The sequence below is a fragment of the Haliotis rubra genome, unplaced genomic scaffold (assembly GCF_003918875.1).
Source record: "Haliotis rubra isolate DU_JTF1 unplaced genomic scaffold, ASM391887v1 Scf799, whole genome shotgun sequence".
NCBI classification, from domain to species: domain Eukaryota; kingdom Metazoa; phylum Mollusca; class Gastropoda; order Lepetellida; family Haliotidae; genus Haliotis; species Haliotis rubra.
In genome coordinates this window covers 340,407-353,071 of record NW_025767522.1, presented here as the reverse complement: position 1 = coordinate 353,071, position 12,665 = coordinate 340,407, and the positions used below count along the sequence as shown (strand labels likewise).

The window sequence follows — 12,665 nt, the reverse complement described above, 5'->3', positions numbered from 1 at the left end:
GCCATTGGTTAGATAAGCAGTTTTCCTTATGATATACACATATATGGGTCCCGAACGCTGAATAGAGCTAGTCAAGATTCGGACATGGAGCTCGTTCAGGTGAGTAGTGGAGTTAGAGATAGTGAGTTTAGTTTGACGTCATTAACAGTAATGTCTTCACGGAAATATGCTATGAAAGTTTGTAGCTCTTTGGTTAATCACGGGCGTGGTTCTGAAAAGTCTAGTTACATAACAAGGGCGAACCTAGGACTTGATCAGAGGTATTACCATGTCTCCTCAGTGCCTACTCGAAAACAGGAAGACAAAGTATTCATGGAACCCATGTTTCATTTTCCATTGTGAATTATGTTAATGAGATGTGTGGTATTCAGTTTCTGAGTCAGACGCTGTTTTTAGCAACATTCGCCGCATATCATGACAGGAACATCAGAAAAACACACCTCACATACATGTATTTTACCCATGTATGGATTCGACAATATGTTTCCGTGAACGCTTCCAAACGTGTACAGAAAATATAGGAATTTGCAAGAAGGAAAAGACGACGAAACCTGTCAATGACACACGTGTGTGTGTATGTGTGTGTTTTGTGCGTGCATGTGGTTCATCTAGACTCTATCTAATTGTATCGTTTGACTGCTCTAAGATATTAATCGTTGCTTATATCTTTAGCAGTATCACCAGTGTCATCAGTGTCGTCTACATAAAATGATCTAGACAGGTATTGTTGAAGTAGTGCAACTGCAACCACGTTCAAATTACTGCTGTTGAAAGGGAACGCTAGTTGACAGATGTGTATTCGTACGTGGGTGCGTCCGTACGTGCCATATTTCGACGGGATGAAAGCACTATTTAAAGAAGCCTGACCATTACCAAAACGTATTTCTATATTTTATGTCTAGGTTTAGGCAGCACGACCTTAACTAAATATTCACAGACTGCCCCTGTGAATGTTGAATGAATTCAGTTGAATGAATTGGTCTCAAAATTCTGGACTGGTTATTGTACTATGTTGCGCAATAAGAGGAAACCCAGTCAGCAGGAAACGAGACTGTTGTGTAATCAATGTTTTGACTTGCCTTGTGCAAGTAACAGTAGCACTGACAGGCATCAGATCCCGCAACACCACGTCATTCCGCACGTGAACGTCAACGGTGGACTGCCCCATCTTGGCAACGCCCGGCTACGTGTTGCACCGGCTGTCAGGAGTTTCTACAGCGCCACAACTTCCACGCATTACCTGGCAGTTCCCACTAGGGAGCACTTGATAAGCGTTCATATAATACAAAATCCTTATTTCACGTTAGTTATATGGAACTTGTCAAATAGTTGTACGGCAACCATCATTATATGTCAGCCGGTGACTTCAACGCAAGAATGAGAGACTTCTTGGACTATATACCAAATGATGATCTTTTACATATCGTGGGTCGGTCAGGACTGGGATGATTATCCATCAGATATGCCTAGAAATAATCGCGACAATAAACATTATAATACCTATGGTTTGATGTCCATGCAATGAATGGAAGGTTGTTTGGGGATGTACAGGCAAACATTACTTGTGTTACAATGGTTTCAGCGTAGTTGATTATGTGTTGGCCTCATTTCCCATACTTTATTGATTTTAGAATATTATCTCGTGATGATTAATCACATTTTCCGCTATCTTGTACACTTTCTTGGAAATTTGATAGAATAGTAGAAGCTAATCACTAAGTTAGTGTTGATAAGTCAGATGTATCTTATCATTCCAATTGTGAGTCTTGAGTGAAATATGTTTGCAACAATGACCTTGCAACAGTATTTTTAACTAAGTTTCAAGAACTATTTCTTCAATCTTGTGATTGCTTACATGCTTCAGCCAAAGATAATATTTTCAAGTGCATAGAAGATATTACTTGTTTATATCAGTCAGCTGCTAGTGTCATGAAGAAAACTATCCATTACGTCAAGTCACAACTAATGATGTCACTCAACCACCTTGGTGGGACGAAGAACTGGAGTATTATAAACATAGACAATATGCAGCATTGAACAATTATCGGCAGTGTGGCCTCAACTTCGATCTGTGTAGACAATTAAGAAATACATTTAAGAGGTTATATTGTGTTAAGAGAGAAGTTTTTCAGAGCCAACAGAGAATGCTACTTGTAAATGCCAGACGTGACCCCAAAAGGTTTTGGGAAGTGCTAAAGAGAGATAGGATTAATATTTCCTTGCCCAAAAATATCACTATATATAATTGGTTTAGATATTTTAATAATTTGTGTAGGTTTCTCATGAGAATGATAGTTGTAATTCTCAGACAACCTCTTATTTTCATTTCATGCCATCTTGTGAGGATGTAAATGCTTCAACTTGTAATTTAAATGTACCTATCACAGAAGACGAAGTAAAGCAGAGCTTGGCAAACTTAAAAAATGGGAAAATCCCTGTGTTAATATCGTATACAAAGTAAATTTTTAAAGTCCACTAGTTGTTATATTGTACCATTATTGACTAACATATATAATAAACTTTTTCATGATGGAATATTTCCCATCAGGTAATAAGAATGACATAGAAAATTATAGAGGAATTTCATTAATTGATACTCTAAGTAAAGCTTTAGCCGCTATCCTGAACAAGAGACTTCCTGTATGATGTGAGGAGAACCATGTTATCTCTGAACTCCAGGCAGGTTTTAGACCTGGTCACTCCACTATCGATCAGGTATTTACTTTACAAGCTATGATTCCGAAGTGCATATCTAATAAAGAAGGCAGATTTTATTGTAAATCTATAGATTGTTTTGCTTCAAAGTTTATACAATATAGGTGTACGAGGTCATATTGGAACCCGTCAGGGTTGTATTATGAGTCCTCTTATATTTGTTATGTTTATAAACCAATTGTCTGTAATGCTCGAAGAGAAAGGAGATAATAGTATATTTGTTTCCCAAAAACATCCATATGTTGTAGCATTATTCTTTGCGGATGATGTATCAGGTGTATCTGATTCTGTTATCAATCTACAATGGAAAATAAATGTTTTAGAACAGTTTTGTGAAGCAACTGGTATGAAGATAAATATACAGAAAACTAAGATAATGGTATTCCAAAGTGGTGGTCCTCTAAAAGGTTACGAGAAGTGGTACTTTAAAGGTCAGAAAATTGATGTTGTTAATAATCATAGGTATGGTATGACCAGAAATTATTGAGAATTTTAGGAATATGTTTAATTGAATTTCTAGTATAAACAACCTTGACCAGCTATCAAGTGCTTGGTTTCATTCAAGAGAGACAACTCCGTTAATCCTTTTACATTAGTTGATGAAGAGTTATCCCCCTTTGTTCACTTGCTAGCAGACGACATTTTCAGTGATCCTCAGTATGGATGATATAGAGAAAAGGAAGTTGATTTTAGAGTATTATAAGAAGGACATCAGATCAGCTAAAATGATTTCAAGTAGAACAGGCATCCCTTTGCCCACTGTTTATCGTGTTTTGAAAAATATTGCAAATGGATATGGCATTGAGCACCAGGGAGGCGCAGGCATTCTTGTTTCTAAAAATAAACGAAGGAGTTTAGAAAACTTAAGGCTGGATATGATTGATAGAGGAACTGTGGCTGTCTATAAGGAGACAATTAGAACTGAGCTGCATGCAATGGGTTGGCAGAAAAGTCGAAGAATTCCATCACCGATCATGAAACCTGAACAAAAGGAGCGAAGGTTGAACTGGTGCTTACAGCATAGATATTTTAGCTGGGACAATGTGATTTTCTCAGATGAAAGTTCTGTGTGGCTGTTTCCTAATACACTGAAATTCTGGACCAAACAAACTGAAAAACCTTACGTTTGTATCAGTGCCCAAAGTACAGTCCGAAATTTAACGTGTGGAGTGGCATATCTGTGTTAGGGGCAACGCCCCTCTGTGTGTTTGAAGGGAATATGAACAGTGAGCGGTACACAGATATTCTCGAGGGACATTTACTTCCATCTGCTCACGTGTTCTATGGAAATATTTCGGATTTTCCAGCAGGACAACGACCAAAAACATCGTTCAAAGCATTCAAAAATCTTTAAATTCTCAATAGTTTCTGGTTGTACTGTACCTTGGGGTTGTTTTCACACCAACTCGTTCATGGTCAAAGGCACAAAGCTGTTTAGCCGCCCAGGCTAACAAGGCACTGATGTCATTATATAATTATCAAAGAAAGCATGGTTTTGTCTCTTGTACTGATGCCTTCAAGCTATTTGATACAATGATTGTTCGAATTATTTCATATGGAGCTGAGTTTTGGGGTACACAGTATTCTAAAACCATTGAAAGAGTACACACTAGATTCTGCAAGAGAATATTAAGGATACATAAGAACACATGTGATGTTATGGCACTTGGTGAATGTAGAAGAGTACCACTTCAGTACAACTATACTAGCCACATAAAGAAACTGTGCATTGTCAAAATATTATCCCAGTTGATAAGTACGATAACAATGTCAAAGGTACATATAAACTTTAATGGAGGGATCATGAGACCATAACAAGTCGGGAGAATTTCAATTGAAAAGTCAATCACAATGACGTCAAGAGTCCACAAGCGGGACAGTGGTCAAACGACCATGTCACAAGCTCAATAACGGGTATGTCCACCATCGGCATTGAGAACAGCAATGCAACGACGACGCATAGAGCCTATCAAACGTGCAAGGAAGGCTTGTGGGATGTCACGCCAGATTCTCTCAAGTTCTGTTGCAAGGTCAAGGACGTTATTTGGCGATTGAGGAAGACGGCGTAGACGTCGATCCCATCTCGTCCCAAGCATGCTCTATCGGGGAGAGATCCGGTGGATTTGCAGGCCAAGGCAGTAAGTCAACGTTGTGGTGTTGCAAGAAATCCATAGCAACCCTTGCCGTATGAGGGCGGGCATTGTCCTGTTGGAATGTTAACCCAGGGCCATGACGTTGCAGAAAAGGAATTGCCACAGGTCGAAGAATCTGATCCCTGTAGCCCACACCAGTTAAGTTGCCCTGAACAATCACCAAAGGAGTTCTTTTGCGTGCTGTTATTCCACCCCAAATCATCACGGAACCACCACCAAAGCGATTCCTCTCCACGACACAGGCCTGTGCATAACGTTCTCCCACGCGTCTATAGGCACGTTGACGTCCATCACTATGGGAAATGTTAAACCTGGACTCATCTGTAAAAACAACATTCCTCCACCAAAACAAGGGTCTGCGGACATGATTTCGGCACCACATTCGGCGAGCTTGTTGATGACGTTGTGTCAGGATAGGCCGTATGGCGGGACGTCGTGGTCTGATCCCGTGATGACGTAAACGTTGTCGAACTGTGTTGGGGTGGATACGGCGAAGTACTGGGATGGTTCGGACAGTCATCACTGCAGTCTGAAACCTGTGGCGAAGACGGGTCACCCTTATCCATATGTCCTGTCTTGGCGTTGTTACACGTGGACGTCCAGAACGTGGCCGATCGATGACGTCATTTGTGTTCTGGTAGCGTCTCACCGGTGGCAGTGGAAATGTGCAGCCACTTGTCGTTGAGACATTCCCCCACGGACCATCCCAATTGCCTCATGACGTTGTGCAGATGTGAGCCTTGGCATGCTATGCGTTTCAATAGCCGTTTAATTTTTTGAACGATCGCAAGGGCAGGGGTTGAGCTTTCCAAGGTGACAGTATTGTGTGGCATTCATTTGCTCTGTTTCCCTTTCCCGGAATGCACGTGCAACAACGTATTGCACGTCTCAAGGACGAACCCACTGACGTCACGGAACGTGGCACGTGCATGCATGTTGGATACATGTCACTAATGTCTGAGTTTAAATCCTTATGTGTCTACACAGGTTTGATAAATTTAGATTTTAAATTTTTGTATGCACAGTTTCTTTATGTGCCTAGTATATATGTTAAAACTAATAAAATACTGGTGTAGAATAATTCATTTAGGTTACAATCGTTTACCTTAGCAGTCTTACTTAATGCTTAAATACCTCGATGATGTTGGTAGAACTACTTGGGCCTCTCATGGTGGATAGGTCAAGATATTGGCAATGTGAAAATGTTTATTTCTATATTTAAACAGCGATTATGTGACTCCTTGAGCCAGGAATAGCACTGTATTACTCCACAATTGAGCAAGTGTCAAACTTATTGTCAATTTAAAACAATATTACATGTTCAGTCTTATCTTTCAATTGACATTCAACAACATTTAAGAACTATTTTCTGTAAATTCAGGTGTAATAATTTCAGGCTAGCTATTGAAACAGGAAGGCATTGCAATTTAATAGCTAGTGAAAGATTTGCTTATATTGTCATTGTAAAAATTTATTTTTTGTAGAAGTCTTGATGATCTGTCAGTGCTATGAAGCCCAAAGAAGAGAATATCTTCATAATAGTATAAGAAATAGCTCTTCTAGGGACAATTTTGTTAGAATTATGTCAAGTACTGATAAAAATGTAATATTCAATTTGGCAAGGATTTTATATAAAGGTTTTAGGATAAGAAATACAACAAATTAAAATTATATCTTCAGTATTTATGCTGAAATATTATTTGATAGTTTAGTGCAGCATCTATATTATTTTACGAGATCGTCTTTGTTCCGGTGGTGACCAAATACCTATAACAAGACCAGCATGAATACACTTATTAAAATTGTTTTGTAAAATGGGCCATGGCCTTGAATACTTGAAATAAATTGTTATTCTGTCTGTCTGTCTGTCTGTCTGTCAAAATACTTATGATTCACAACCGCGACATGTCCAAATCACGATGGCTGATAGTTCTTACGTAAATGCCAGCGAGTACTCTTTCAAAATAATATGTTCAAAATATTGCAGTAAAGTTAATTTCTAAGAAACATGTAACATGTCGAAACTGTTTTTGCCTCTTGAAATTCTGGAATACACAGCTGGAATTCACGAAGAAATGCTAAGTATTTCAACTGAAAACACGCAATCGGCGAAAACAGGTAACCGTAATCGCTAGATATTCCGCTTTCGTATTTTAACCTCTCATATGAAATAAGTTATTGATTTTACCTGTCACACACGACTCTATTAGAAAAATAGCTGTTTCGAGTGATCGAGTCCGCCATGTTTGTTTGTCCTTCACTTTCAATCTGCTCGCATCAACGACGAGCTGCTCTCTGATTGATTAAAAATAAAATACCTGTATTTTGTAATATTTTCAGCAATACAAGCCCCTGTGCCATAACGATTTGAAGATTTATAAATCTTAACGGTCGCATCCCAAAGATAAATTTGATACTGATGCCTTACAGTGACATATATAGTGTAACAATGTCCCAGGTCTGCTATATATAGTTTTGAGCTATATTTAGAGTTGTGGGTTGAGTTGAGAGATAACCTTTGCCTCGCACTTCAGATCATTGCCGTGCACCGCCTATTTCTCGTAAACGCGTTCTCGAAACATTTGAATTTAGGAAAATATTTGGCACAAACTAATCCATGCTGAATCCCAACAAGTTGGGGAATGTTTGCCGATGACAAAACGTTTGGAAAAAGAAACAAAAACGTTACATTACACTAACGTCTATCGTGAATCGCTAAAACGCACCCTATATGAAATGCACGTGCATCATTTAATTGTGTATCACCCTGAGCTGACTGTAGGCGTTAAAGAAACACATCAATGGTACTCAACATGCATTGCTTTAAGCCACTATAGACGACAAGAGAATGAAAAGACCGACAGAAGCTCAACGACACAACGCCATCGGCCGTTTACAAGGAGGGGCATCGCAGCATGAGGTTGCAAGGCACTTCAGCGTGTCCAGAGAGACCATCTCAAACCTATGGATCCGATACAACAATACTAGGAGCGTTAATGACAGACCCAGGTCAGGTCGACCTAGAGTTTAAACCGCCGCCCAGGATCGCTATATCCGGTTGAGACATCTTCATTAAAACGCCACGGCCGCATCATCCACAACAATCCAAATCCCTGGACTGCGCCGAATCTCCGACCAAACATTGCGCAATTGGCTATGGGAAGCCAGACTTTTTGCCAGAAGACCAGATCAACGTCACGTCGTTCCCTTCATCAACATCAACGGTTGATGCTCGACCTCACGTTGCACGTGTTTTGACAGGACTTCCTCCAGTAAAACAATGTTCAGGTGTTACCTTCGCCTTCTCGATCACCCGATTTGTCCGCCATTGAACACCTATGGGATACTCTTGATCGACGCTTGTGCCAGCGTATTCCACCACCTCAGATACAACAAGAACTGCACACAGCACTTCAGCAAGAGTATCAAAACATTCCTCAAGACAGAATTCGGCATATCCTTTCTTCTATGGGTCACCGCTATCGATTCTCGAAGTGGTCACACCAGATACTGACATTTTACTCTGACCAAGTCGCTTTAATAACCCTCTGTAGTTTTATCAAACATTTTCTGGATAATAATGTGTTGGAAATTTGTAAAGTGATGATTTTACTGTAATTGAGCAATGATGTCATTTTTGAATCAGTAATATGTATTCAGTAAGTAAACTTCAAAACAGCATGTCAAGTTTCCTTTTTTTTGGAAGAGTATATTACATGTATATTACCACTGAACTTGTACTACCACACTATTTTGTACTGCCGTGGAGATACCTTTGTGTTGATTTGTGAAGTTATAGACTCTGTTAGTTAATTTAACAATTGGGGTGGCCTTACCATCGCGCTACATCCCACTCGTAAACAACACGTGCAAAAGAAGGCTTGCGCTTTCGCTTTGGAATTCCCGAAAATGGTCCAGTTAGAGCTTATAGCACATACTGCAAATCTGAAAGAAAATATTGTCCTGGAACATTCTACGGGATTTGTTTCAAACACATTCTTCTTGACGTCTTTATCTGCGAATAATGTTTGTATATGCTACTTTCAGAACCTTCTGGTGCTGGTTCTACTTCTGGAACTCCGAGTGTCTAAGAATGTTATCACATCAATACAAGCTGCGAGTCGAGATGCTAGCTACTTTACAACTAATAATGCAAGTAACAATGAACGTCCAGATGTACGTAATAGTGCAAGTCAAGATACACGCAATAATGCAGATCTAGATACAAGTGATGATGCACATCAACATGTGAATCAAGATCAGTGTGTGCCGTGCAAATGTCATTACGATGGAGAGAGAGTCATAGCTGATTGTGGGAATAGGCAACTTGACAAAGTCCCATCACATCTACTATCCAACATAACTGATCTCAATCTTTCAGGAAACTACATACATCACTTGGAAAATGGATCTCTCAGTTATGCACATCTTACCAGATTGGATGTGTCTTTCAATCGTCTCAAGGACATTGAACTCGGCGCGTTTCAAGAGCTAAGAAACCTTGAAGTTTTGGATCTCACTCACAATCGTTTATCTCCAACAAAGGTCTATCGTGAAGGGTTATTCAAACGTCAGGCTAAACTGAAAGTACTCCACATTAACCAAAATGTTGAATCTCGCCCTTATGACGAAAGCTTAAACCGAAGAGTGGAAAGCCGATCATTGAAAGACAGCTCAAATTCTAGTTTCATTGAGAAAGACATTCACCCTATGCATTCTGGAAACAACTTTGGACGAGATGCTTACCCGGGCTGTGCATTCAAATCCTTAATCTCCTTACAAGATCTGCGCATTGATGGACCGATAGAACTATACTTTGGAAAGGGATTCACATTGAAACAGCTCCAGTCATTATCACTAGGGGGAGAGTTAAGGACGTGTTACACACGTTACTTGAGGAATGACACATTTGTGGATGTGCCTCACTTACAGACTCTGGATGTGTCATACTGTCTGTTGATTGACATTGAAATATCATCTTTTGAAGTTTTAAAGAATCTTACATCCCTCCTCGTGTCACATAACAGATATCTGGGAATTGCAAAAATGGGACAAGCTACGTATGGACTGCAGAATTCGTCTCTGAGAACACTAAACGTAAATAGAATAGGTCGAATGATGGGGCGTAGTACACTGTTGACAGTTGAAGATGTCAAATATCTAAAGAATACCAAGTTAGAAGAATTGTACATTGAAGCAAACAGAATAGAAATGATTGATAAAAATGTAATTATTAACCTTCCAAAGTCTCTCAAAAAAATATCCATCAAAGAGAATCACCTTTCGTTTGGGCTTTACTTGATGGAATTGTCGCTGTTGACAGATTTGGAGTGGGTAGATACGTCGCATCAAGGTACATCATCAATATCCTTCTTTGACACTACAAGCCTTCATTCACGTCGCCTTCTTCAACTGGATAAATATAACAAACCTATCAGGGGAAATGTTACAATTTATGTGCCTCCAAATGTTACATTTATCGATGCAAGTCATTCAAAAATGGCCTATGAAGTCATACGTTTCCAAATTGGTGAAAACAAAATTCGGGAGATAGATATATCGTTTAATTATTTTTCCTTGTGGACGGGTCCCATCATAGGATTAACACACCTAGAAAAATTACATGCTTCTAACAATTTCCTCGAATACCTTGCTGAAGGAGTTTTTTCATACTTTCCATCCTTGAAGTATCTGGATATCAGTTCCAATTATTTTGGATATACCCTCACGAATGACACATTTGGTGAAATGCCTTTGCTGGAACACCTTGACTTATCAAATAATAAAATAAGTTCACTTCCAAAGCTGATCTTCAAAAATAGCCGTCGGCTTAAATTCTTAAATTTAGGTTCTAATTATATGATGTCCTGGAAAATCGAAATAATCAATTTCAATATGACAGTCATCAATTTATCAAGAAACGCTTTTGATGAAATTCCATCTCTTCTGCGCCATCAAGTCAGATGCATGGTTAGACGTGATTTTCAGCTTTACTTTAAAGACAACCCTCTCAAGTGCAATTGCTTGACACTGAACTCACTGAAATGGATGATAGATAATTCTTTTAAATTACCTGGTCTTGATAACATGATCTGCGTGGATGACAGCAACAGACAACTATTCTTGAAAGACATCCATCAGATCGTTTTTGACCTTGACAAAAAGTGTACCTCCTACTTAGGTTTATCTATCGGTGTCCTCTGCCTTGTGATGCTTGTTCTAAGCTTGTCCATAACAGGAATAGTGTACAGGTTTAGATGGAAATTGAGGTATCTTTACTATCTGGTACGAATAAAACACCGGGGTTATCTGGCTGTGGAGGGGGAAGAAGAAGGTGGACCTCAGTTTGAGTTTGATGCTTTCATCTCCTATGCTGACGAGGACCGAGGATTTGTTGTGGAGAACATGAGGCGGATATTGGAAGGACAGCAGGGACTTCGACTCTGTATCCACCATCGAGACTTTCTTGTGGGGGAAGCTATTGCTGCAAACATCCTGCACGCCATCAGATCAAGCAGGAGGACAGTGATAATCCTGTCAAGGAACTTCCTGAAGAGCTACTGGTGTAAGTACGAAGTGGAGATGGCTAAGATGGAGAGTATCTACACTGGACGGAACACACTGCTGGTGGTAATCCTGGAGAAGATCCCGGTGAAGAATCTACCCCCTAACATTGTGGAATTAATGCGCCAAGACTCCTACTTGGAGTACACAGATGATCGGGAAGGTCAGGAGGTGTTCTGGGAAAGTCTTCAACGTGCTGTACATACTGCGTAGTTGCTTGCCTAGATATGGGAGCATGTGTTTCATAACTGAACTTACCTTTATCATTTCTAATTTCATACTTTTCACATTGGTGAAACTTAGTGATATATTATATTATCGGTTTCTTTGAGGAAAGTAAGCAATAGCAGTACACAATGTAAATATATGTTTGTAGGGATTTGATCATTTTCTGACATGGAACTGAAATGTAAACAGAACAAACATGTACTTTAACGTGATTGTTTACTAAAATCAACCAGTCACTGAAGCTAGAACCCATGTCACAAAACCTATCGTAAGCTCCATCTCATCATAATGTTTGTGTTCATTTGTTTTCCTTCATTTCAGTTTTATATAATTGTTTGTATTTTCCCGAATATGGGATAATATCCACTGTATCTATGAGCAGACATATATCTGCAATTGTTTCGTTTGTTTACGATCTTTAAATAAATGTTTGCTTTTATATGTAGTTAATAACTGTTTTTCCTCGCAGGGATGAGTGAGTGATGATTAACGCTGCTCTGCGGTTTTGTAAACAGGTCCAATGTTACCCAATGTCAATACAACAAGAAGACAAAGTCGTCAATATCCCCCGCAATGGCAAAATACTCTTCATGAATATGTCTACGAGTTAAGATTATGTCAAATGTTTTGGTGTGTATATAGAAAAGTGGAAGGAGAGTATTGAAAGGTTTTCAAAGTTCTGCTCCAGAAAGAAGCAATACCACCAGATTCTAAGTCAAACTTTTTGGCATGGAAATGCAAAGATATTTTATTCAGAAATCCAAAACTACCAAAAGGCACCAGTACACCACCAGACCAATCGATGTGCCAAGTTTGGTGACGAAATAGTGAACGGTTTTAGAGTTCAGCTCCGGAAAAGACAAATGTGCACGGACGCACGGACGGAGCGCATTTTAATACCCCCACAAAACGCGCTACGGGGGATAATAACTGCCTTGATAATTCCTTCAATACTAACTGTGATGAAGGAAAACTAAGTTCTACCTACACCGAAACGTCGCACCC

General features: G+C 39.4%; 1 protein-coding gene across 1 annotated transcript; it reads left to right on the top strand.

Annotated features, from left to right (window-relative positions):
• Window positions 1-84: 84 nt before the first annotated feature.
• On the top strand, window positions 85-12,099 carry LOC124261361 (toll-like receptor 4). Its single transcript, XM_046695661.1, has 2 exons — window positions 85-99; window positions 8,916-12,099. The coding sequence occupies exons 1-2, from the start codon at window positions 85-87 to the stop codon at window positions 11,643-11,645; spliced, it is 2,745 nt and encodes a 914-aa protein (XP_046551617.1). The 3' UTR covers window positions 11,646-12,099.
• The last annotated feature ends 566 nt before the right edge of the window (window positions 12,100-12,665 follow it).